General features: G+C 37.8%; 1 protein-coding gene across 2 annotated transcripts in view; it reads left to right on the top strand.

Moving 5' to 3' along the window:
• GYS2 (glycogen synthase 2) overlaps nucleotides 1-24,271 on the top strand; it is a 50,762-nt gene extending 26,491 nt beyond the window's left edge. For both annotated transcript variants that reach the window (XM_047866761.1, XM_047866760.1), the window contains 9 exons: nucleotides 2,340-2,446; nucleotides 3,334-3,393; nucleotides 4,330-4,408; nucleotides 5,162-5,275; nucleotides 14,828-14,954; nucleotides 18,517-18,612; nucleotides 20,009-20,172; nucleotides 21,626-21,706; nucleotides 23,883-24,271. In XM_047866761.1, the coding sequence (XP_047722717.1) occupies nucleotides 2,340-2,446; nucleotides 3,334-3,393; nucleotides 4,330-4,408; nucleotides 5,162-5,275; nucleotides 14,828-14,954; nucleotides 18,517-18,612; nucleotides 20,009-20,172; nucleotides 21,626-21,706; nucleotides 23,883-24,101 (1,047 nt within the window). In that variant the 3' untranslated portion in view covers nucleotides 24,102-24,271. The remainder of the gene's footprint in view (nucleotides 1-2,339; nucleotides 2,447-3,333; nucleotides 3,394-4,329; nucleotides 4,409-5,161; nucleotides 5,276-14,827; nucleotides 14,955-18,516; nucleotides 18,613-20,008; nucleotides 20,173-21,625; nucleotides 21,707-23,882) is intronic.
• Nucleotides 24,272-26,371: the final 2,100 nt, after the last annotated feature.

Here is a 26,371-nt window from a genome sequence, read left to right as displayed (position 1 = left end):
GATGTCCCACTACAGGGACACATGAAGGAGGGGAAAGGAGCCTCCCACTTCAATGTGGAATCATTTTTTTTTTTTTTTTTTTTTTTTTGCTCAGGAAGGTGAGACTTAATATAGGTTCCCAGTTAATCCAGCAATAAAACTTGTGCCAGTAGAAGCAGCTATACAAAATGGTATCATGTAAAAGCTAGTGATGAAAGTTTCTGGCTTATATTCTAATTCTATCATGTAGAAATATAGAATAAATAAGAGTACGCTATAGGTGATGGGTGTAGAATTTCAATCTTACTGAGATACCAAGACAATCTAAACTTTACTGAGCTCTGAACCACTGTCCAGTTAATTTTTTTTTCTTGCACATAGATTTGTTTTTGCCTTAGAGCAGATATTGTACTAAGTATCCTAAAAGATTTCCTGATACCACATTAATAAGGAAGTAATACAATAATAAAGACCAGATGGATTTTTCTAGAATAGGCTGGAATAATCTTATTCCATAATATTCCTAGTATGTATCTATTCAACAAGCTTTATAGATGGAGTCAAGGCTATATCAAACATATATCATGTTTAGGGACATTATTAATCAATTTATCTATACATTTATTTAACAGTCACTTTAAATATATATATATAGACACATATATATGTGTGTATAATAAATAAATATATATATTTAATATTTTATTGTCAGGTTAGCTAACATACAGTGTATACATTGTAATCTTGGCTTCAGGAATAGATTCCCATGATTCATCACTTACATACAACACCCAGTGCTCATCCCAACAAGGGCCCTTCTCAATACCTATCACCTGTTTCCCCTGCCCCCCCCAATCCCCCACCCCCATCAACCCTCAGTTTATTGTCTGTATTTAAGAGTCTCTTATGGTTTGCCTCCCTCTCTGTTTGTAACTTATTTTTCCTTCCCTTCCCCTATGGTCTTCTGTTAAGTTTCTCAAATTCCACATATGACTAAAACATATGATATCCATCTTTTTCTGACTGACTTATTTCACTTAGCATAATACTCTCCAATTCCATCAGCATTGTTGCAAATGGCAAGATTTCATTACTTTTCACTGCTGAGTAGTATTCCATTGTGTGTGTGTGTGTGTGTGTGTGTGTGTGTGTGTGTGTGTGTATACATATATATATATATATATATATGCCACATCTTCCTTATACATTCATCAGTTGATGAATTTGGGCTCTTTCCATTATTTGGCTATTGATAGCACTGCTATAAACATTGGGGTACATGTACCCCTACAAATCAGCACTCCTGTATCCTTTTGATAAATTCCTAGAAGTGCTATTGCTGTGTTGTAGGATAATTCTATTTTTAATTTTTTGAGGAAACTCCACACTATTTTCCAGAGTGGCTGCATAAATGTGTGTGTGTGTGTGTGTGTGTGTGTGTGTGTGTGTGTATGTTTAATGTTTATTTATTTATTTTGAGAGAGAGAAAGAGAGAGTGCAAGCAGGGGAGGGGCAGAGAGAGGGAATCCCAAGCAGGCTCTGCACTGTCAATGTAGAGCCCAATGCGGGGGTTGAAGTCATGAACTCCAAGATCATGACCCCAGCCAAAATCAAGAGTGGGACACTTAACCGACTAGGCCCCCAGGTGCTCCTAATAGTCACTTTATTTTTAAGTGTGAAGAAAAAGCCAATTGCTATTTTAGACATCAAAGATAATTATAATACTTGGAGAAATTGAAAGATAGCATTCTTTCAGATAGTACATTTATTCTTCTCTAATACAGTGGCTATTCCTGGAGTGAGTTTCCTATTCTATGACTTCTGTAGATTTTTTTTTAATGTTTATTTATTTTTGAGAGCGAGACAGACAGAGCACAAGCTGGAGAGGGGTAGAGAAAGATGGAGACACAGAATCACAGAATTCGAAACAGGCTCCAGGCTCTAAGCTGTCAGCACAGAGCCTGGTGCAGGGCACAAGCATGAGATCATGACCTGAGCTGAAGTCGGATGCTTAACCAACTGAGCCACCCAGGTGCCCCTCCTATGACTTTTTTTAACCCCAGAAAAGCACTGTAATTATCAATAGCAGTTGCTCTATATTTTAGCTGGTTAATGAAAATATTTTATGTGTGAATATTCAAATTGTTAGTAAATCCTGACTGAAAGCCCAAATAAAATAATATTTTGGAGTCAGCTTCAGGAAAGTGGGTATAATTTCTCTGTCAGTCATAAATAAGTATTCCTTTTATCTAAAGATAATGTAAAACACTATTTTTTTTTTTTTAAGTTTAAGGTCCATCTGTTGATGTTTTCTTTTATCTGTGGTAGTTGACTGGTTGTGTTTCCTAATCCCTCATTAGATGCATAAAAGTGACGTCACAGTGGTGGTGTTTTTCATTATGCCTGCCAAGACAAACAATTTCAATGTGGAAACCCTGAAAGGCCAGGCAGTGCGGAAACAACTATGGTAATCTCATGTCCTATAAATGTTCTCAAGCAATAAGTGTAGAGATTTTTTTAACATGCATAATTTCTGATACATCTTTTTGGACTGTTGTGTTTTTTTTTTCCCCTTAATATTATTATAGCACAAATGCTACTCACTTCTCATTAGGCTATTATGTCAGATTATGGAATGCCTATTGGACTATGTTACTGTAAAAGCTTTGGAATGAACCACTGTGGAAGGATAAAACCTCTGTAGAAATCTTTACTATTTTTTTAGACTTTTTTTTTTTAACATTTATTTATTTTTGAGACACAGACAGAAACAGAGCATGAACAAAAGAGGGGCAGACAGAGAGGGAGACACAGAATCCGAAGCAGGCTCCAGGCCCTGAGCTGTCAGCACAGAGCCCAATGCAGGGCTTGAACCCATGAACTGTTATATCATGACCTGAGCTGAGGTTGGACACTCAACCGAGCCACCCAGGAGGCCCTAGAAATCTTTAAAAATGGGTTGAACTTAAAAAAAAAAAAATTCTTGTGAAAATTTAAAAATGAATGCTGAAGAGATTAGTATAATGACACCCTACATGCCCATAGCCCAGATTCAACAATTATCACAGAATTTCCCCATCTTGTTACATCTGTACTTCCAGCCACACCCCCTCCCTGCCCTCGCCTGAAGCAAAAAAATGTGAAGCTCTGTGGGCCGCTCAGTGCAGTTCTGCTGCCTCAGCTCTGGAGGTTTTAATTCAACTAGACTGGCAACCAGGAAAAACAGTAGAAGAGCTTGTACCAAAGGACCTGTAATTTCAAAAAATACACTGACAAAAACATCAGCATGGCCATAGCAAAAAAAGATTACAAATTGTGACACTGTTTAAATTATAAATCTTTCAATTTATACAGGGACATTGCACATTCTGTGAAGGAAAAATTTGGAAAGAAACTCTATGATGCATTATTAAGGTAGGTGCTGGGAATCCTGACCACTTCAAACATTTTAGGGCTCCACTGTTCAAATTTAACAATTTACACTATAATGTGTTTCCTTTGTTCCAATATAAAGGAATTAGTAGACTTTGAATATGTATTATGTCATGTGAACAGGTTTTGTTTTCTCTTTCATCTGGCAAATAGTTATAAACAAGATGTACAAATGAGAACATATTTACATAAGTAAATAGGTTCTAATTCAATGGAAGTCTCATTAAGGATTATATGTCAACGTGAAATAGAGGGAGATTTCACAAGATGTTTGAGTCAAAAAATACATTGACTTTATATATTAAATACTTATATTTACTCACATATTAAAATATTTATTAACATTAAGTAATGTTAATTAATCTATATTTACTTTATGAATTATAAACATTAAATACATAATGAAATAAATTAAATATATAAATTTATAAAATAAAATCTAAATAATCAAATCAAATTAAAATGTATTATAAAATAATAATATATATAAAATATATGGATTTTATTATAATATGAAGAGAAAGCTGTGTTATCTTCTGATCGATGGTGGCAGGCATGCATCATTTCCTTTTACCAGTAAAAATATTAACTCATAGATGGACAGTTATGGCCACTTTGGAACATGGTACTCAAGATTAGGCTAAATATGATGAAAATGTCCTTTTCATGGTCAACATTAATGTTTAAAAATTTTCATTTTCTTTTATGCTATCAAAATTTTTCTTTTATTTTTCTTCATGCTTTAGGAATTTGTCTATAAGCTTAATCAGGAAACCATATGTTTTTATATTTATATTTATATAAAACTATGTTTTGTATTTACTTTTGAAGTGCTTGGAACAGAGTCCGACACATAGGAAACAATTGAATTAGTGCCAGTTATTTTTATTTTTGTTATTAACATGGTTTTCCTCACAGAGGAGAAATTCCTGACATGAACAATATTTTGGATCGAGATGATGTAACAGTTATGAAAAGAGCCATCTTTTCAACTCAGGTAACAAGGACAAGAGTGCCCATCACTTCCCGAGATTGTTAAAATCAATTTAGATCAATATTTGAATTTATTGGAATGGGCTAGTTTGGGAAATGTTTAAGCGTAAGAGCTAGAAAAGTCATTTTTTATGCATTCACCTAAATAACAACTTTGCTTGTTTTATGGGTGCTTTTCAGGGCTCTTTTGAACATTTTCATGGAATGTGTCTTTTATCCACTTAAAAAACTTGTTTGGAATGAATATATCCATTTGAAAAACTGAATATATTGCAATGACGATAAAATCATCCCTAAAATTTTCAAAAAGCAGAGCATTTTGAGTCATGATAGAGAAACGGTGACTGTTTCTCAGTTGAGTGAACTTATTGCAAGAAATGGAAGCTAGGTGTCACATCTTGTCACAGTAGTGAGGCATCAGGAACCATCAGAGGTCAGCCCTGCTAGGAAGGATCCAGGAAAGGCATCCATCTTGAGTCAAGATTTCAGGACACCTTCATTCTAAATAAATCCTGAAAGTAGTCAAGAAGTCTAGGCCTTTCACATAGTGGCTGCAGGTGAAAAACAAAGGTATCATAATATCTGAAGGAAGTTCTTCAACCCATTATCCTCCTCTGAAACACACAAAACTTAGTCATCATCATTACTGTCATTTCAGCAGACTGAAGGCTGATGATGTGTTGCCAATGACCTATTGTTGAAGTTAGTCACACTCATTCTTTCCACAACTGACATTTTCTTTCCTCTATGACTTCAGCGACAGTCTTTGCCTCCAGTGACCACTCACAACATGATTGATGACTCCACTGATCCCATTCTCAGCACCATTAGACGGATCGGACTTTTCAACAACCGCACAGACAGAGTCAAGGTACAACTAATTGTTTACATAGGGCATTTCAAAATGACATAGAATATATTTTTGAGAGTTTATTAGAAGCCTCCCGTGTTTGTTTTGACACCTATCAGAACTATTTCAGATGATATTTCTTTAAAAAAATTTTTTTTCATTTCCTTTCATTTATTTTTGAGAGAGAGAGAGAGAGCATGAGCAGGGGAGGGGCAGAGAGAGAGGGAGACAGAATCTGAAACAGGCTCCAGGCTCTGAGCTGTCAGCCCAGAGCCTGGCAAAGGGCTCGAATTAGGGAACAGGGAGACCATGATCCGAGCTGAAGCTGGATGCTTAACCAACTGAGCCACCCAGGCACCCCTCAGATAATATTTCTAAAAAAATAATTGTATTTCCTGTCTTGGGTGATTAAAATATAATGACTATTTTAGTATCATTCTTAACGTTGTACAAGACTGGCAGTAAGAATGAGGAAATTGCCTCATTTTTAATGATACAAATATAATCTAAGAATTACTTTAATTAGTGAATCTCTGAGATGAGCATGACTTTTCTTTGTTTCTTCCTGATAAAGTTCAACTTTAAAGGGGTAATAAGAGAAGCTTCCGGTTTCAGAGAGTGTGGCTAATGATATTTTTATAGAATTTTCTATAGACCAAGTCATTCTTTTTGAAGGTTGAGTTTCTACAATGATTAAGCACAGTGTTCATTGCATGAATAAGACCTGGTTTCTGCCACTGTGGAGCTTAGTCTATAGGACATTTACCGAGGGCCAAATATGTTCCAGGTACAGTGCTTGGTGCAGGGCACAATGGTGAACATGTAAACGATAGTTGCTGATCCCTACTCAACCCATTCACCAGTATTCCAGATGAAGTTGTCATAAGCTTTTACCAATCTTTTCAAAGGTCTCACTTTTTCTTCTTTCTTTCACCTTATCAGGTGAACAGAGAATTCAATGAGATCTAAATTCCTTCAGTACCCCTCAAATATAAACCTTGACCTATTATTATTTCTTTTCCTTTAGGTTCTGAGGGTGTTCTGGGACCTCATTCCCCTGTTAGTCCTCCCTTATGCTCCAGGTTTACTAGCTCCTTCCCTTGCTGTCATTCCTTAAATATTCTCACATTAATAAGCAAACAAGCTTTGCCTTAACCTGGTCTCCTCTTGATGTTTTTAAATGTTTCTGTCTTTCCCACACTTCTCTGCAAAATTTCTTGGAAAAAAAAATAGTCCATTCGTATATTCATTCCTCATCTTGCATTCATTCCTTGGTACAAGCATGAGTGGGTGTGGCAGAGGGAGACAAGTTAAGGACGCCCCACCAAGTACAGCTGAGAGATGATAAGGGCCCTTTACAAAGGCCATGCCAGAAGTGCTGAAGAGGAAGGAACAATGGTGGTTGCCTACAGAAAAGATCACACTTAGTGACCCATGGTCATTGGGAAGGAAAAAGAGGGTGAAGGCAAGGATGATAGCTTCATTATTTAATCAATACTTTCTAAAATCTAAGGAAAGGCATTATCAGAAGCTTGCTTGAGGGTCAGGTCACATCATGAATTGAGTTCTGTTTTTGATAGATTGAGTCTGAGTTACATGTGAGCTATTCAAGTAGAGATGTTTCGTGTGTATTTAGAAAACAGAGTCTGGGTTTAGAAGGGAGCTATCAGTGCAGGGGCAGTAGAGGATACCGGGGAATGCCAAACCTGCTGTGCTGGAAGACCAGCTTGAGTGAGCAGAGAAAAGTGTTGACCCAAGAAAACTTCAAGATTTAAGAGATTAGAGGAAAAGTCCGTGGAAGAAAGGAGCAAGAGTTAGAAGAGGAAAAGTATCTCAGAAATTAAGTCAGGAGGAATTTTCATGTAGCTCATAGTGCAGAATTAAATGATAGAAGCTGTTTATAAAATATCCCATGCGGTGTTACCCATCCAATTTAAACACATTCTGCACACACACACACACACACACACACACACACACTCATGCAAAATATGTGCTATAGAATTATGGGTGACTTATTTTTTCATTTGTGTTTCTGCATTTCCAAAATTTTTACCTGTAGCACACATCACATAATAGGTAGGCTACAAATTTTTCCCTGAAAATGCAGGGATGTATCTCCCAAGGGTGCACCATCCTTTACGTTTTTCAGCACGATTGGATCTGCAGAAACATACCTTACTTCAGAGTGTATCAGCACTAATTTGACCTCGTTTTCATGTAATTAGACTGGTCCTTCTCAAGTCCCCCCCTCCCCCCCCACACACACCTTAAAAAGGAAATAGTGGCAGAAGGAAAACTTATGAATTTCTTTTCAGCTTTACAGAACTTTGTATGTCACACTTATATTTAAATCTGTGGTTCTTCCCCTGAGGACTTGTTGGGTGCCTGGCACATGATATGCATAGTAAATACAGATGGCACAGGAAGCATGGAATCATGGCTGTGGTTCATGCTTCCTTTGCTCTTGGGAAGACTGAGCCTGGAAGGTCTCTTGAAATTAAGAGCTCTGAACAAAGTATGCTTTGCTGACCTGTGTTGTTGTTTTTTTAAGTATGGTAAAAGTGAAGCAATTTCTCAGGAATGGACAAGTACATATTTCTTAAGTATGTCAAATGCTTTCCTAACTCTGTGTCTTTGTTTTTGTTATTCTCTCTTTCTCAAGTGCCCTAACTTCAGCCGCTCTAACATTTCCTTTGGGGTCCAACCTAGAAGTCATCTCTTCCTTTATTTGTTCTTAACATGCATTCATCTACTCCAAATAGAACAATTGCCTCCTTATGTGCATCCTCAAGATGATTTCTATCTACTGCAAATTAGGAATCATCACACTGAACTATTTGTATTTTTAAAATATTTATGTCCATTCCTTCAGTGAGACTGTGAGTTCTTTGAGGCAGCGATTATGTCTCATATGAATTTTCTCAGTTTTCATTCTCTGAGAGGCAGACACCAAGACAGGATTAGACGTGGAAACACTTGTTGGTGAAAATGCCTGTGAAGGATAAAGAGGTTGAAGGCAAAGGCAGGCAGGGAGGGGTAGTCAGACAGGTGGAGAGAGCGGGGAGGAAGGATGAGGAGTAAAGACCCACAGACTGCAGCCCAGTTCTAAAAATTGCTCAACCTTTTTTTTTTTTTTTTTTACAGAAAGGAAAGTCAAATGTCATTAACAAAAACTAGAATTAATAAAAATTCACAAATAAACGAAAAATATGCACACATGGCAGCACTATGTAGTGACTCATGAGGGGGAAAGACAGACCATTAACATGGCTGGTCAGTTAGGGGAAGGAAACACACACGCGTGCACTCACACACACAGAGGCACATGCACTCCTGTGCCCACACACAAAAATAGTTTTCAACAGTACAATCTATAGCTAACACAGATTCAGAATTATTTTACAGTGCTTCCTTTCTTAATACAAAAGATACCCATGTGAGGTGTGTGTGTGCACACACGCGTGTGTGATTGTGGTTTACTGTTGACTTATTTAAAATATGATAAGTGTTACTACATATGTCTTTTCCCTGTATCTAAACCTTTCCTTTATGTTTTACTTTGACGTGTTTTGTTCACCTACCAGTTTCAGGTTGGTAGGCAGATGGGTGCCTTGCGACAATTTTAATAGGGATTCCTATTCACAGTAGGGATTTTTCCAAACAAATGTCACCCATTTAAAAAGTCATTGGTTGGGCAGAAATGAGTTGGCCCTTGTCCCCACCTCTGCCAAGTCTATAGGCTAAGAGCAACTGCTGTAGTTTCTCCACAGGGGAGGCAGTTGGGGCTGTCAATCAAGATCCCTTGTCTGGCTTTAATCTCTGCCACTTAATCAGTTTGTAAAATGACATAATGGACTTCAGTCTTCTCATCTGTGAAATGGTGGTCAAATAAACCCACACTCACAGAACTGTTGTGAGGATTAAATAAATGATGGATGTTGCCTTTAATGCAGTACCTGGTGCATAATAATGCAGTATAAATGTTAGCTTTTATCTGTACTTAGCCCCATACTAGCAAATCCTGGTACTCAATGACTCTTAGAAAAGAGGTGTAAACAGTTTGATGAGAGTAGAGAATGGAGGACTTATCTTTGCCTGGAGGACTTGATAACGTTTTATAAAATGGATGACCTGTGAGCTAGATCTTGATTGAGGAGCCAGTGGGAGTTTATCATGCCGGTATCAGTTGATCATGAAGATAACAGGCAGAGGAAGTAGATGAAGAGGCCCAGAGATATAAAAGCACATGGCTTATGTAGAGTGAATGGGGAAGGAAGTTTGTCTCATACAAATTATGTTTATACAGTTACACTCATGAATCTTTTGAGACATTCATTGATTATTATCATAAAGCAAACACTGACACAAGAAATAAAAGAATAACTCCTTCATAACAATATACACTCAAAGCACTGAGATGGATTTGGGTCAATTCAGAATCAGGTATTTTATTTTATGAATGGTATCCTTTAAAAGCTTAACACTAACCTTAAAAGCTTAACTAATGTAAGTGCATATTTGACCACCTGAATATTTATAGAACTCTATCGAGTGATTCTTAACCCTCAGAGTGCAATGATGAGCTCTCCATATGACTGTGGCCAGTTGATTCAGGAAGTGTTGCAGATTATTTTGAATTTGAATTTATCATCAATTCTGTCTCGGCAGTGTGTGTAGTGGGGAAACCCCACAGTGCAGATTCCAGGTCTTGACCCTGTGCCACCACTCAGTGAAAGTAAATTAACTTCCTGGGATCTTGATTCCCTCACAGGATAAATATGGTCAGGCAACGTTTTGGTTTTTATTTGTTTTTCCCCTACTGATCCAAGGCCTGCTGTGAGCCAGGTTCTCTGCTAGGGGCTTTTGTACACAGGATCTCATTTAATCCTCCCTATGACCTTGGGCTGACCTCAAACATCCTTTCCTCTGCCCTGGGCCCTTGTAATTGGCTGTTTAGGGCCCACAGCAGCTGTTCTCTTATTTTAGTTGTGCTGTCATTCTGTTTGGCTGGAAACAAAACGAATGAGCCATGATGTTTTCATGTTCCAAAATGGTCTTTGGAGAGTACAAATTTTCCTAGGCTTCCAAATGCCAAAGTAGACACAATGAGTTTTGAATCCCTGTTTGCTGATATTGGCCAGGAGTACAGTGGGCTGCCCATTTGATGACTGCCTGCACACAGTCAGTATCTGTGTTTTTGTTGCTTTTCCTACTGCAGTACTTTGCACATGATAGGAACTCGGGTCTTGCTTTATGGAGGAAAACATTTTACCTATTTTTACTTTGCTATTTGTGTCAATTTTGGATGTTTTACCATTTTATTTTTTAAGTTTAACCTATCTCCTGTTTATGGATCTCCTGCAATATAACTAATGTATATAATTTATTTCTAATGTTTATAATTTATTTCTAAAATTAGGGTAATATCGGGTGCCTGGGTGGCTCAGTCGGTTAAGTGTCCGACTATTGATTTCGGCTCAGGTCATGATCTCACGGTTCATGAGTTTGAGCACCACACTGGGCTCCACTCTGACAGTGCAGAGCCTGCTTGGGATTCTCTCCTTCTGCCCCTCTCCCACTCGTTCTCTCTCCCCCCACCCGCCCCTTTCTTTCAAAATAAATAAATAAATAAACTTTAAAATAAAATAAAATAAAATTAGGGTAATGAGAATATCATGATTCTGCTAGGATTAAGTGAAGTGATATATGAGAACATTATTTATAATATAGAACATATTATATAACTGTTATTGTTCTTATATATCTAAATTAGGGTTTTTCTTGAAAGTAATCTCTTTGGAAAAATATAGAAAAATTTATCTTTGGAAAAATATATACTTATTCTTTTATTATATTATATTATGTATATATGTATGTATATTATGTATATATGCAATATAAACAATATATTTATATGTATATTATAATATATACACATTATAAGCATATATATTATAAGCATATATATAAGCATATATATGTTATATATTATATTATGTGTTTATATATGTTTGCATATGATGTATATGATGTATATATACACAATATAAATACTATAATATATAGTATATGAATTTTATATATATAATTATAATCCCAATACTTTAAAATCAGATTTTATTTTCTAAATTTTTTCTTTTTTTTAAAGTGTGTTTACTTATTTTAAGAGAGAGAGAAAGAGCACAAGTTGGGGAGGGGCAGAGAGAGAGAGAATCCCAAGCAGGCTCTGCACTGTCAGCTTGGAGCCAGATGTGCGACTCAAACTCATGAACTGTGAGATCATGACCTGAGTTGAAGTCAAGAGTCGGACACTCAACCAGCTGAGCCACCCAGGTGCCCTCAGATTCTATTTATTTTTAATAACTACTTAACTATGGGGAGAAACTAACAAATTACCTAATAATGATTCAAGAAAAATGTTAATAAATAGGAGAAATAGCAGAGTTCTTTCATCCAAGTGACCAGTTAACTAGCTTTTCTATTCATAGCTTTCTAATGATAGCCATTGTCTCCCTTGTCCCTGCCTTTGCATAACATTGCAGGCAGCATAGTCCCAGTAGTGGCTCATACCAGCCCACAAGAGCCAACTGCTAAATTTTCAGAAATTTTGTGAGCCAGTTTTAAAAACAGATATTTAAAAAATTTTTTTTTCAACGTTTATTTATTTTTTGGGGGACAGAGAGAGACAGAGCATGAATGGGGGAGGGGCAGAGAGAGAGGGAGACACAGAATCGGAAATAGGCTCCAGGCTCTGGGCTATGACCTGGCTGAAGTCGGACGCTTAACCGACTGCGCCACCCAGGCGCCCCTAAAAACAGATATTTTAAAAAATTAAATTATATCAACTGGGGCCTGGGTGGCTCAGTCGGTTGAGCGTCTGACTTTGGCTCAGGTCATGATCTCACTGTCCATGAGTTCAGGCCCCGCGTCGGGCTCTGTGCTGACAGCTCTGAGCCTGGAGCCTGCTTCAGATTCCGTGTCTCTCTCTCTCTCTGCCCCTCCCCCACTCATGCTCTGTCTCTCTCTCTCTTTCTCTCTCTCTCTCTCTCTCTGTCAAAAATAAACATCTAAAAATAAAATTAAAAAAAATTTTACTTAAAAAATATTAATCAAAAACTTAAATTATATCAACTTAAAATATAAATCAATTATATTAAAATGAAAGGTAATGCTCAAAAAACATCACATACTTATTGTTTATTACATTCTATGATTACCTATGCACTTGAAGTTATTTATGGCTATTGTGCCCACACGGTGGAAATATTCTATAAGGACGTGCTACTGCCCTTCCTATTTCTGGTTCAGTGACATCACAGTGATAACTTGGAACTGGCCATGGTGGGAGTCTCTAGAGAGTGAAGACAGTGAACACTACCCATCATGGGTTGATTAATTGTGTCTCGATTGTCTAGACTTAAGAAAGGGATAAAGTATTAACAGTGCAGATAAAGCTTAAAAGGGTTGTGTTTAGGAGCGCCTGCGTGGCTCAGTTGGTTAAGCAGCCAACTTCGGCTCAGGTCATGGTCTCATGGTTCATGGGTTCAAGCCCCACATTGGGCTCTGTGCTGACAGCTCAGAGCCTGGAGCCTGCTTCCCATTTTGTTTCTCCCTCTCTCTCTGCCCCTCCCCTACTCATGCTGTCTCTCTCTCTCTCTCTCTGTCATAAATAAATAAACTTAAAAATTAAGAAAAAAAAGGGAGTTGTGTCTATGGTTGTTACACAAAATTGTGAGTGGCACAAAAACATGAGGAGATATTTTTCCAGTATTCAAAGGCTAATGTCCAACTCAGGGAAGAAGTCACTCATGTCACCGATGAACCTATGAAGTTCTGACATTTATCTCACGTCAGAACTACTACGTTCAGGCATTGAAACCATGTACTAGTTCTGAATACAAGATTTTGGCCAAAATCAACAAAAGCATTTGGGAGTATTTAATCATCTAGAATTTATAATAAGGAGTACATTACATATATATTTAATAGACTTTATTCTTTAGATAAGTTTTAGGTTCACAGCAAAGTTGAGCAGAAAGTACAGAAAGCTCCCATGTACTCCTTCCCTGGGAACATATGTAGCCTTCCCCACTATCAATATCTCCAACCACAATGGTATATCTGTTACAATTGGTGAACCTATATTGACACATTATTACCTACCAAGATCCATAGTTTACATTGTTTGTACCTTCTGTGAGTTTTGATAAATGTATGACATGTATCCATCATTACAAAATCATACAGAATAGTTTTACTGTCCTAAAAATCTTCTGTGCTCTGCCTATTCAACCCTGCCCCCATTTGAGCACTGATCTTTTTATTGTCTCCATAGTTTTGCCTTTTCCAGAATATCATATAGTTGGATTCATACAATATTTAACCTTTTCAGATTGGCTTTTTTTCACTTAGTAATATACATTTTTTTCCCATGTACATTTTTCTTCATCGCTTGCTAGCTCATTTCTTTTTAGTGCTGAAAAATATTCCATTGTCTGGATGTACTGCAGTTTATTTATTCACTCACCTATTAAAGGATATTTTAACGGCTCCCATGTTTTATCAATTATGAATAAAGCTGATACAAACATATGTGTGTAGGTTTTTGTGTGTACATTTTTTTATTATTTGGAAATTGTATGCTATACATCTTTTATATCAGTAAAATGTGTAGTAAATTTATGTACAAATATATACTTATGTTTTGATTTTTCATTCTTAAACATTTACCTGGACACCACTGCTTTAAAAGACCATGGTAAACACTTTGGACTTTACTCTGAGTGAAATGGGAAGCCACTGAAGGATTTTGAGCAGAGGAGGGGTTGGCATTTTTAAAGGTTCCCTCTAGTCGTTGTACTGAGTAGACACCTTGCCAGAATAGAAACAGGGAGATGGATTAGGAGGTGATTACCTCGAGGTGAGAAAGGATTGTGATTTGGGTGAAGGCTTCTAGTCTGATCTAATTTAGATTAGATTCCTAGTATCTCTGTCTCTTAGCTCTGTTACTCTGGGCTAACTCATGCCTGGGGCAATGGAGAATGGCCTATTACATAGCTCTCCTCTTTCCTGCCTGAGGTAGGAGCAATTGAGAAATAAGACAACAGTCAGCCACTAGAAAACAAAATAAAATCTTTATTGTTGGGATGCCTGGTTTGCTCAGTCGGTAGAGCATGTGATTCTTGATCTCAGGGTTGTAAGTTTGAGCCCCATTTTGGGTGTAGAGATTACTTGGAAATAAAGTCTTAAAACAATACCCTTATTGTCAACGAAATCTGGGTTGAAGGATGTAGTTCAGCATGAGAACAAAAACGGGCACATTTTCCCCCCAATCTAGGCCTTGGAACCTGAGGGAAAGTAGGTCCACAGACTAGATACACAGAATGGAGAGAGAGAGAAATGCACCCACACTTTTTTCTTTTTCTTTTTACTTCTCTCTCTCTCTCTCTCTCTCTCTCTCTCCCTGAATCTAGAACACAAGGATTCTACAGTATCAGAATACCAAACGGTAGATTTTTTGCTTTAATTTCTTCTATTCTTTTTTTCTCATTAGAATTTTCCCTTTTTTAGGTGATTTTGCACCCAGAGTTCCTATCCTCCACCAGCCCCTTATTACCCATGGATTATGAAGAGTTTGTTCGAGGTTGTCATCTAGGAGTTTTTCCTTCATACTATGAACCATGGGGTTATACTCCAGGTATATGGCTTGTATAGATTGGGGAATGTTTTAAATTTTATTAATATTTTATGCATATAGATATAATATTCAAAGCTGATATGTAACTTCACTAAGGTTAAATTATAATAATACATTATATTACAAAGAAAAAGAATGTTTTATAAAGATTACATGTTATTGAGTTATCTCTACCAGTCCCAACTATCCATGTGAAGGAGAAATTGACTACAAGTAAATTTAATATGAAAAACAATGGTCCAGCAAAAGTAGTCTCTAAAACTTATTTCAAAGTGGGTTTTTTAAAAATTAACGAATGTATTTAATTTTTAATAGGGAACACATTCACATAGTTAAAGAAATAAATAATATAAGAAGGTGTACAGTGAAAAGTTTTCTTCATACCCTTGTCATTCAAAAAAGAGGTACTTTTAAGATAAAATGCCAATTCAGTGGTAGGTGTTATGACCAGTGACATCCTTCCATTCAGACCCTTTTACCTCTTCATCCTCCTTTTGTTCTTTTCTCTCTAGTGGTGGATTCTTGGATCCACTATCTGTTTTCCATTTTTGTCCCTTATGAGCATGGTTGTCATTGGTATCAAGAGCACTCAATTTGTATTTGTACAGAAATGCCTATTAAAAAGGAAACAAGTACTTTACATATATGACAATGGAAAGAATGTAACACTAACTTTTCCTTCTCACATTGGCAATCAGAGATTTTCCTTTTTATTTAAATATAATTCCATTTAGAATTTTAAAAGAAAAGGTTCAGAAAATGTTTTTACAAATAATTAATACATTTTGCTTTCTGATCTCAATGTCATCATTGCCCAACTGAGAGGCGGCAGCAGTCAAGGTTAGGGAGATCATAGGTTGAATTATGTAGAGGAAGAATTTTTCTAATCTTTGTATTCTGATCCCAGAATTTCAATATAGATTTTAAAATTCTATATAGGGGATACCTGGGTGGCACAGTCAGTTAAGTCTACGACTTTGGCTCAGGTCATGATCTTGCGGTTCGTGAGTTCAAGCCACACATCTGGCTCCCTGCTGTCACTACAAAGCCCACTTTGGATCCTCTGTCTCCCTCTCTCTCTGCCCCTCCCCCACTCGTTCTCCCTCTCTGTCTCTCTTTCTCTCTCAAATAAATAGACATCTAGAAGGAAAAAGAATAATATTCTATATAAATAGGATCTTACTTTACAACAAGAGCAACATGAAGTCTCTGCATCTTTTGACATAAGGCCCTATTCTATCATTTTAAGTTCCACCAAGAATAATTTGCCAGCAGCTGTAAAAACATGAAAACTTTTGGGGGAAAATAGATAAAGGATTATCTCCTCCTGAAATATGGCACAGAAAAGCTATTGATCTAACTCCTCCAGCTATCACTCTTGTAGTTCTAAAAATTGTTATGGGTATCAGTTCACTTTTGTAAAGATGATATCTCCTATGAAATCCCCACATGTCACCTTAAATTGTTTATAATAGAGTGTCTATCCTTTAAGATACATGAAATGCACATTTTACTGGTGGACTTCACATTTTGTTATTGACTTTTGTTCCTTTTATTTCTAGGAAGTAACATACTTTATTATCAAGGAAGTTTCAAAAATAAAGAAGCACAAAATCAAAGCATGAGTGACTGAGGGATGTGGGAAGTCATTTATGTTGGGTAAAGAGCATGTCCTATAAATTACAGAGGACTTTCCACCAAATGTCATTTTATAGGACAAAGATAAACTTAACCCAAATGATAGAGGAGATACATCTAGTGTTTTAAGATAAAGGCCACCAAAGGTGTTATAAAAGATAAGTAGATAGGAAAAGAAGGTTGAGAAATACTCCATAGTGAATGAGTCATTCTCTGTTTTGAATTACCCAAAGAAAGTTGGCCACCCTTCACCTAACCTATAGTTACAGGAATAACAATATCTCTTCTGTGGTATAAGTTTGGTGTTAGCATGTTAGATAACTCTATTTGTTTTAGAATAACTTTTTATCTGATACTAAGTTTAACATACTCCAGAAAGTATTCATTTAAGTCTGTGTTTTGTGTTTTGAGAAAATCTAATGAATATTAGCACATGCTCCATTAAATTCATTCAATGGACATATACTAAGGTTATGGGTACCTGGTATTTCAATACATGTGTGTTAATGAGTATTTAATAAAAATAAGGTTCAGTGAACTTGTGTGGAATTGTAGGCAAAATTCCTTATACATATATGCATAAGAATTTTTCTGGGAAGGAAGTCCAGGTTTGCATTAGATTCTTGTATGAGTCAATAATCCCTGTCTCATTTTCTCCTCCACCAACCCCTCTCCACCAAATTAGGAAACCACATCTCTCTAGAGGAAATACTTGCAGAGCAGAAGAGAAGGAAGGCCACTGTCTAAATTGTATTACTTCTTGGGGCGCCTGGGTGGCTCAGTCGGTTAAGCGTCCGACTTCGCTCAGGTCATGATCTCACGGTCTGTGGGTTCGAGCCCCGCGTCAGGCTCTGTGCTGACAGCTCAGAGCCTGGAGCCCATTTCGGATTCTGTGTCTCCCTCTCTTTGCCCCTCCCCTGTTCATGCTCTGTCTCTGTCTCAAAAATAAATAAACATTAAAAAAAAAAAATTTAAAAAAATAAAAAAATAAAAAAATAAATTGTATTACTTCTTGAATAGTGGGGAAATCTTTTTTTTTTAACCCCAAACTACCAGTCAACCAAGAGTAATTCCATAAACAAATGTAAATTCCTTGTTAAAAATGAAGACATCCTTGTGAGCAGTAACATTTCTTTTTCTAAAAACGTTTATTTATTCATTTTAAGAGAGAGAGAAAGAGAGGGTGTCTGCTAGCGGGGGAGGGACAGGGAGAGAGAGTTGTCAGTGCAGACCCTGACATGGGCCTCTGTCCCAGGAGCTGTGAGATCATATCCTGAGGTGCTCAACTGACTGAGCCACCCAGGCACCCTGAGAAGTAATACTTCTTTAAAAACAAACAAGAAAACCAAAACCAAACCAAAACAAAACAAAAACCATATCTGCTATTTTATGAAAAACAAGTTTTGACTAGAAGGTGAGAGAGGACTAGGTTCAGGGACCACTTGGAAAAGGGGAGGGATCTGTGGCATGGCAGATTAATTTGATAGGAGGAGGTGCTCATGTCCAAAGTCTATTTACTGACACCACAAACTCACCACTTACTTTGAGACATGGCTTAGAATGGAGCAAAAAACAAAACCAGCTGGAATGAGAGAGGCAGTATAGAGTAGCAGTTCCAAACAAGAGCCCTGGAGCTGAGCGCCTGCCTTCAAATCCCAGCTCTACCCCATTCCCTGGCTTTATGACATTGGGCAAATTATTTAACCTCAATTTCTTCATCTGTAAGATGGAGATAATGACAGTCTCACTTCACATGGTTGTTGAGAAGATTAAATGAGTTAATACATGTAAAGAGCTCAGTACTGTGCCTGGTACAAAATAAACATCACTATTACTAGGCAGACTTGGGCTTTTGCCCCCTCTGCGTGCATTAGAGGATATAGGGACTGGTCTGAAGCCAAGTGTTTGTCTATTTCCCTGGCAGCTGAATGTACGGTGATGGGTATACCCAGTGTGACAACAAACCTGTCCGGCTTTGGCTGTTTCATGCAGGAGCACGTGGCTGATCCTACTGCCTACGGTGGGTGAGGTTTTTCATCATTCACCCAACACAGGGAGAAGTGACCTCTAGCCAAACAAAGCACAGGGTCTTTATGGAGCCTAACTCTAAAGCTATCCTGATGATTAAAGTAATGTTTATACTTCTTGTTAATTAAAAGTAGATTTAATTATGTGTTTCACAGAAAACATAAAAATGCTGTTAATATTAAATATATGGTCCAAAAGACAAACCATAAAAGGCATGCTAAACTTGGACAAGTCTGGCCCTTTTATCTTTTTATTTTCTGAACTGGTTTGGCTCTTTACTATCTAGAAGTGACATTACAGTAACCATGGCCTTAGAGTATGTAGATTGGTCAGTGTCATTTTTTTTTTAATTTTTTTTTTAACATTTATTTATTTTTTTATTTTTTTTTTTTTTAATTTTTTTTTTTCAATGTTTATTTATTTTTGGGACAGAGAGAGACAGAGCATGAACGGGCGAGGGGCAGAGAGAGAGGGAGACACAGAATCGGAAACAGGCTCCAGGCTCTGAGCCATCAGCCCAGAGCCCGACGCGGGGCTCGAACTCACGGACCGCGAGATCGTGACCTGGCTGAAGTCGGACGCTTAACCAACTGCGCCACCCAGGCACCCCAACATTTATTTATTTTTGAGACAGAGAGAGAGCATGAACAGGGGAGGGTCAGAGAAAGGGAGACACAGAATCTGTAACAGGCTCCAGGCTCTGAGCTGTCAGCACAGAGCCCGACGCGGGGCTCGAACCCACAGACTGTGAGATCATGACCTGAGCCGAAGTCGGACGCTCAACCGACTGAGCCACCCAGGTGCCCCAGTGTCATTATTTTAAGGGTCTGTGCCAAGTTAGCAAAATTCACTTAAATTGTTTAAGATGGCGGGAGAATTTGCATACCACCATCTCTGTGTCCATGTTGCCCAGCAGCAAGAAAGGGAGAGGGGATAGATTGTCTGCCCACACATTCCCAATTTCCTGGTCTCCTACCCTTGCATTGTCATGGTTCTCTTTCCTCAGGCTACAGCTCTGGTTCTCAGCCAGTGGTGCATGGTGGGAACACCAAGGGGCCTAAAAAAATCACTGACACCCAGGTCTCACCCCAGAGATTCTGGTTAGTGAGCAGTCCTGGGGAGAATCCCTGATCCAGGGTTTTCCTCTGCTGCCAAATTTTTTAACAAGATCCATTGTGTTGGCTGTGTGTTGGTGACAGTGGTGAACCATTAGGAGGAGATCACGGGAGAAATACAGTCTTGGAAGGGGAAAGATGAAACAGGCAGTGGGGGCTGTCAAGGAGTGGGTAATGCATGTGGCGGTCTGAGATAGAATGTAAGGAATGGGAGAAGAAATATTCCAAGGTTAGCCCTACGTTTATCTGTGCTTTGGTTTTTGTGCCCCTCAGGCATTTACATTGTTGACAGGCGGTTCCAGTCTCCAGATGATTCCTGCAATCAGCTGACTCAGTTTCTCTATGGATTTTGCAAACAGTCCCGCCGCCAGAGAATTATTCAGAGAAACCGAACTGAGAGGCTCTCCGATCTTCTGGATTGGAGATACTTGGGCAGAGTAAGCAAGTCTGTGATCAAGAGAGCCACTTTAAAAATCCCACTGAACTATAAAAATCGAGATTCTTGTCATAATCTACAAAGTCAACTTAGTACCATCATTGTTAAAATCTCCAGTAATGTTTTCACGTACTTTTTTACTTACTATAAACTCGCAAAGTCCTAACTTCAAATCTTCATATTTAGTTTGAGCTTATAACAGCAAATCCGTCAGGAGCTAGCTGTGATCTTACCACTCTATTGTCAGTGCTTAACTTGATGCATTACAGATATTGGTTCATGAATATGAGGAAAACATGTAAAGAAACATTTGTATCTTGTTTGGCTCTAAGCCATAACGTGACCATATGCCTCAAATACAGTGGGAATGGGAATAACTTTGTTTTTCAAATGATAAGTACAGAAAATACCTCCTTTCAATTATGCAATAGGTTTGTAAGTACCCAGAGGTCTATATATCTTAGCACTGGATGATTTAATAAAGAATGAGTTGACTTTGCCTTCACATAATAGATCTGTTTAGATATCACTAAACTCTCCCTGAAAAATGATAGATGCTCCATTTGCAGACTGTCTACACATGCTAATGACAGTGTCTTACAATCCTGGGTGATTAATTGTACTGTCTGCATTTTGTAATAAAACCAGAATGATAAGGTTATTACAAGTAATGTTTCTTACCTAAGGTCTGAAGCAGAATTTAAGTCCAGTTTGTCTGATTATTCAGACCCCACCTTTTCCCCATGTTATACTGCTTTTCTGTGGAATGAAGCCAGTGTTTTCAGTCCCCTTAGTGCTCAATTCAGAATTTTCAGTAAGGTCAGTATGGCTTTTCCCTCCAACATTTGTTTTAAGTTTATTTATTTATTAGAGAGAGAGAGAGAGAGAGAGAATCCCAAGCAGGCTCTGTGCTGTCAACATGGAGCCCAATGCGGGACTTGAACCCATGAACTGTGAGATCATGACCTGAGCTGAAACCAAGAGTCTGATGCTCAACTGACTGAGCCATCCAGGTGCCCCTCTCTCCAACTTTTTGTAGTATTTCTTTACCTATTCACTGGAAAATAATAAAACTATAAACTCATTTTTTTCTGTTTTTAAATTTAGGGTGAATAGGTTTTACCACTTTATTTTTTTTTAATTTTTTAACGTTTTTATTTATTTTTGAGACAGAAAGAGAGAGTGAACAGGGGAGGGACAGAGAGAGAGGGAGACACAGAATCTGAAACAGGCTCCAGGCTCTGAGCACAGAGCCCGACTCGGGGCTCGAACTCACGGACCGTGAGATCATGACCTGAGCCGAAGTCGGACGCTTAACCGACCGAGCCACCCAGGCGCCCTGGTTTTACCACTTTAAAAATGGGTTTTATAACTAGGAGAATAAGATTTTACATAATAGCTTGGTTACTGAAATATGTAATTTTTTAAACCTGTGCATTGGTTTTCTATCACAGTATTATCAACATGCCAGGTACCTGACATTAAGCAGAGCTTTTCCAGATAAATTCCATATGGAACCTACATCACCACCAACGGTAAGTGTTTTATGTATTGTGGATTTGTTTTGAAAGCTAAATTTCTTATGTATGGTAAGTCCTACCAATACCTTTGAATTTAGAAGTAGTTAAATACACAAACTATTATATTTTTTTCATAATTTTGCCCTAAAGCAAAGAATAGAGGAACCAACAGATCAGATCAAGTCAAAGCCCTTGATTCAGAGTTAGCCTTATGCAGATGGGCAGACAGTCAACTAATTCATGTTGTTGGAGAAGCACCCCCACATTAAAACTCTCCCTGCTTTAGTGCTTGAAACTGCTTTGTTAGACCCCCATTCTCTTGAGAGTTATTGAGAAATGAACTGCCCTGCTTTCATAGCCAGTGAATTCGCTATCCAAGGAAATGTTGAGATACAGGTGACTACTTGGCAAGAGAAAGAGTGAATTCAGAAACCACAGGAGGAATTGGATTAGATGAGTATTCATGTACCAGTCAGCAGTGCCCCCAGGAGTCTTCTTCTGAAGTTCACTTAGATATCTATATTCATGAGACCAGCATAGGCTACTTGTCACCACATTCTCTTAGAAGGATATAAGATAGGAAACACAGCTTGAAGTAGGGCAGCATCAGACATTTCTCTTCAGTGGGATTCATCCTTACAGCAGTCTACATTGCAGTCCAAAAGTTACACTTCTTTGCCACCCTATCCACCAGGTAAAAGCTTAGGTGTAAAAAAGATGAAACCTATATTATTGGGTATGAGATCTATCTTAGCTTAGTAGTTTTATGCCTCCCCCCTCCCCGCCCCTGCCCAGGAGCCAATATCTCACAGCTTCCATGATCTCCACAAAGAATATGTACAGTTATAAGAGTCATCAAATTCAGGGATTCCCCAAAGCTATAATCCTTGTCAAGTATTTATAAATCCTCTGAGTTCAGATGTAATCTCCCAGTCAGGAGTCACTTTTACCATAATCAATTTTGCTTAATAATACAACTTATGGTCTACCTCCATCAGGTCTCAAGGGAAATGGATCTAAAAAGTTAACCCAAGGTAGAATTTGCCCATATGGAAAATGACAGGGTTTTTAAAACCCTTCAGAATACAAATTCCAACTCTCATGTTCATGATTTTAACAGGGTTAATTGCTTAGCTTATTTAGAGGCAGTCACTCTACTTGATGGTGATTCACCTATATTCATCCATTTATTCGGCGTATTCAATTAGCAAGTATTGAGCTCCTGCTTTGAGCCAGGTCCTAAATGCATGACTCAGCTCGTTTTTTCTTTTCTTTTTTATTGCTTTCAGGCAAAATATCTGAACCTTGCAGTGATTGTATAGGTATGACATGATAATAATGTGCACAAATAGTTGACATACAGAGTGACGAGGGCTGCAACTATTTTATACAGTTGTCCTCCCTGGTCAAGCATGTGTGCTCTTAAAGGGCAAGAATCTTGGTTTTCATCTTTGTTTCCTCAGTGACATTATGGTGCCAGACCCATAGTTGTGCTTAGCTCTTGTTTAACAAATGAGTTATCTGAGTGAATCTTAGGTAGAAGGGCAATTTGATTAAATCTAGTGATATTTACTCATTAACTGAACTAAAAGTAACTGGTGGAATTTCAGGGTAAACTAAGTGACCTGGCTTCCAGGATTCTTTCTAATGGTGGCTGTCCATGCATGTCCAGAATGCCGATATTCTGGCAATTTCATTGAGCAAATCTGAAAAGTGACATAGAGACTGAGAATATCAGCAGCGTAACATGACAGTTGATATTAAAGGATCTGGAGTGATCATAGCCCTGATACAAATCTTTGCTCTAACACAGGGTCATGCTGTGTGACCTTGGGCAAGTCATCTGACCTCTCTAATCCTCAGTTGTCTCTGTATGTGGGAAAAACAAATTTATTGGTGTTGTTACTAGGAATAAGTAAGATAACATAGGTAGGTAGGTAGGTAGGTAGGTAGATAGATAGATGGCACATGGCACATTTCAGTGCATAATAAAACTAAGTTATTTATTTAATGAATCTCTCCTGAGCTTGCTGGTATCAGAATCAAAATAAATCAAAGATAATAGCTCATGAACAGACCATAAAAAATATCCAACTATGCTTTTTTATTAAATGCACATGCAAAGTGTTTACAGCATTGGAAAACTCAAGAAGTCATTATAGTGTTTGTGACTTATTTTTGTCTTTGGCAGACAGAAGGATTTAAATATCCCAGGCCTTCCTCAGTTCCACCTTCCCCTTCAGGGTCTCAGGTCTCTAGTCCTCAGAGCAGTGATGTGGAAGATGAAGAGGATGAGCGCTACAATGAGGAAGAGGAGGCTGAAAGGGATCGGTTAAATATCAAGTCGCCATGGTCTCTGGGCCGTGTTCCTCGTGGGAAGAAAAAGCTGCATGGTGAATACAAGAACTGAATTCCACGCTTGTAGAACAGAACTAATGTAGTAAGAACATAGTAAGAATGATTACTTAAAGACATGAAAATGCTACAGATTTCTTTTTCTTCTTCCATTACAACAGGATTTATTCTCTGCCTCCAAAGGGGAGAAAATTAAGTGAATGGCAATTTTGTAATTTCTAATAAAGTCCAAGTTATTTTCCCCTACTCCTTTTTCCCCAGTAAATTTAGGCACGAGGAAGAGTGTTCATTAAAGGAGGAAGACTAGATGTGGGGTGTTGTTGTTTTAAGTAGGCTACAAACGTGGGACTTGAATTCACAACCTTGATATCAGGACCTGAGCTGAGATCAAGAGCCAGATGCTTAACCAACTGAGTCACCCAGATGCTCTTAGAAATGTTTTTAAAATGGTTAATGTCAGCAATAAGAATTTTCATTTGCTAGTGTTTATTTTTAAGTGATCATCACCATAATCCTTTGCTTAGTATTTATACAGCTTCCATAACTACCAAACAAGCCTCCCAGTTTCCCCACAAAGGATCCTGATCTCAGCCCTGAATGTCTACTACAAACATATTTTAATTAACTCAGTCTTTAGTGATTATTTCCATGTTTCACATGAGTCAGAACCATGAATTTCTATCTAGCTTTGTAGATAATCAAAATCCGTAAGAAAACAAGCTACCTTAAATTCAGATCCTGATACCTATTCGTGCATATTTACAAGGTCACGTCTCAACTTAATGATGGGAAGATGTTACCATCTGTACTATGCCATCTGACTGAAACAATCTTTCTGTTCTTTAAAAGGAAAGCTTTTTCAAAAACTTGGTCAATCAATCAGTCTTCTATAAATGATGAATTGTTAAATCCAAAGGAATTAGTATATCAATATCAACATATCAATTAAGCTTTCATTGATGTCTTGTAAATAAGACATTTAATAAGATAACTTGTAGAAAGCACCTACTATGAAACAGTGCCTTGTAACGGATAACATTTAAAACTGTCTTTTAAAAAATTAGCAAAAAGAAAATATAGAGTCTACTTAATTATAATAAGAACAATGTTTCTAAACACATCCATGATGTGCTTAGGGACATTGTTGAGTGATTGTAAACATATCTTTGTTTTAAATGTAATTAAACCTAAGAGCTCCTGGGTGGCTGTCCGTTGAGTGTCCAACTCATGGTTTTGGCTCATGTCATGATCTCACGGTTTGTGGGATCGAGGCCTATGTTGGGCTCTGCTCTGAGCACAGAGCTTGTTTAGGATTCTCTTTCTCTCTCTATCTCTGCCCCTCTCCCACTCTCTCTCAATATAAATTTAAAAACTTTAAAAAAATTATTAAATGTAATTACTTCTAAATAGGCAAAAAAAAAAAGAAAAAAAGAAAAAAAGAAAAAAAGAAACCACCTTCATTCTTGGATAATTTTTTTTTTCCCCACAACTTGAGTATTGTTACATTTAGATCACAGTGAAAACCTTGGCTGGCATATCAGTTGACCTAGATCTGCAGAGCTTTTAAAAAAGTTTTAGTCTGTTCAGTGTGGAATTGTTGATGGCAACAAGGGAAGAATAACAACGACCGTGGTGGGTCTGGGTTGAATGGCTCAGGACTAGGGGAAAACTGTAATCTAGCTCTCCACTGCTTGCCCCATTGAGGAGAACAAAGGCAAGAAAAATGCAGTTTATGTTAAATCTCCTTACAGCCTGCAGCCCACTGATAGATGCAGGACATGACACGCCTCAAGGGGTTCACGGCTGCCTTAATGCCTTAATGTTTATATTTCATTAAAGACTAGAAGCAACCTTATCTTGACAATAGCTAAATCTTCAAGGTCCTGCAAGACCCTGCTTTCAGCATACAAATATTTCTTGGAAACTTATGTTACCTCTACCCCACCCCCCTCCACAAACTTAAAATATATAATCAGTCATCCCTCATATTTGTAGATACAGCTCTTTCTGCCCATGGGTCCTGTCCCCATGCTATAATAAAATCACCTTTTTGCACCAAAACTATCTCAGAAATTCTTTCTTAGCTGTTCGCTCTCAAACTGAAACTTCAAATCGCATCACTATTGTTAAGAAAAAGTAGATGAATGGTGGATATATGCCATAAATCAGGTCACAATGGAAGATGATTGCAAACTCACCTCATTTAGGGCCCAGGAGAAAGGGAAATAAATTACCTAAAGCCTAATCCTTGAAATATGTCCTGTGCATGCCAAATTAACCCAACATCTGCAGAGCAGTTTGGGAAGGTCTGCACAGGGAGTCAGA

Source organism: Prionailurus viverrinus, chromosome B4 (genome assembly GCF_022837055.1).
Source record: "Prionailurus viverrinus isolate Anna chromosome B4, UM_Priviv_1.0, whole genome shotgun sequence".
Classification (NCBI taxonomy): domain Eukaryota; kingdom Metazoa; phylum Chordata; class Mammalia; order Carnivora; family Felidae; genus Prionailurus; species Prionailurus viverrinus.
This window is presented reverse-complemented; position numbering and strand designations above follow the sequence as displayed.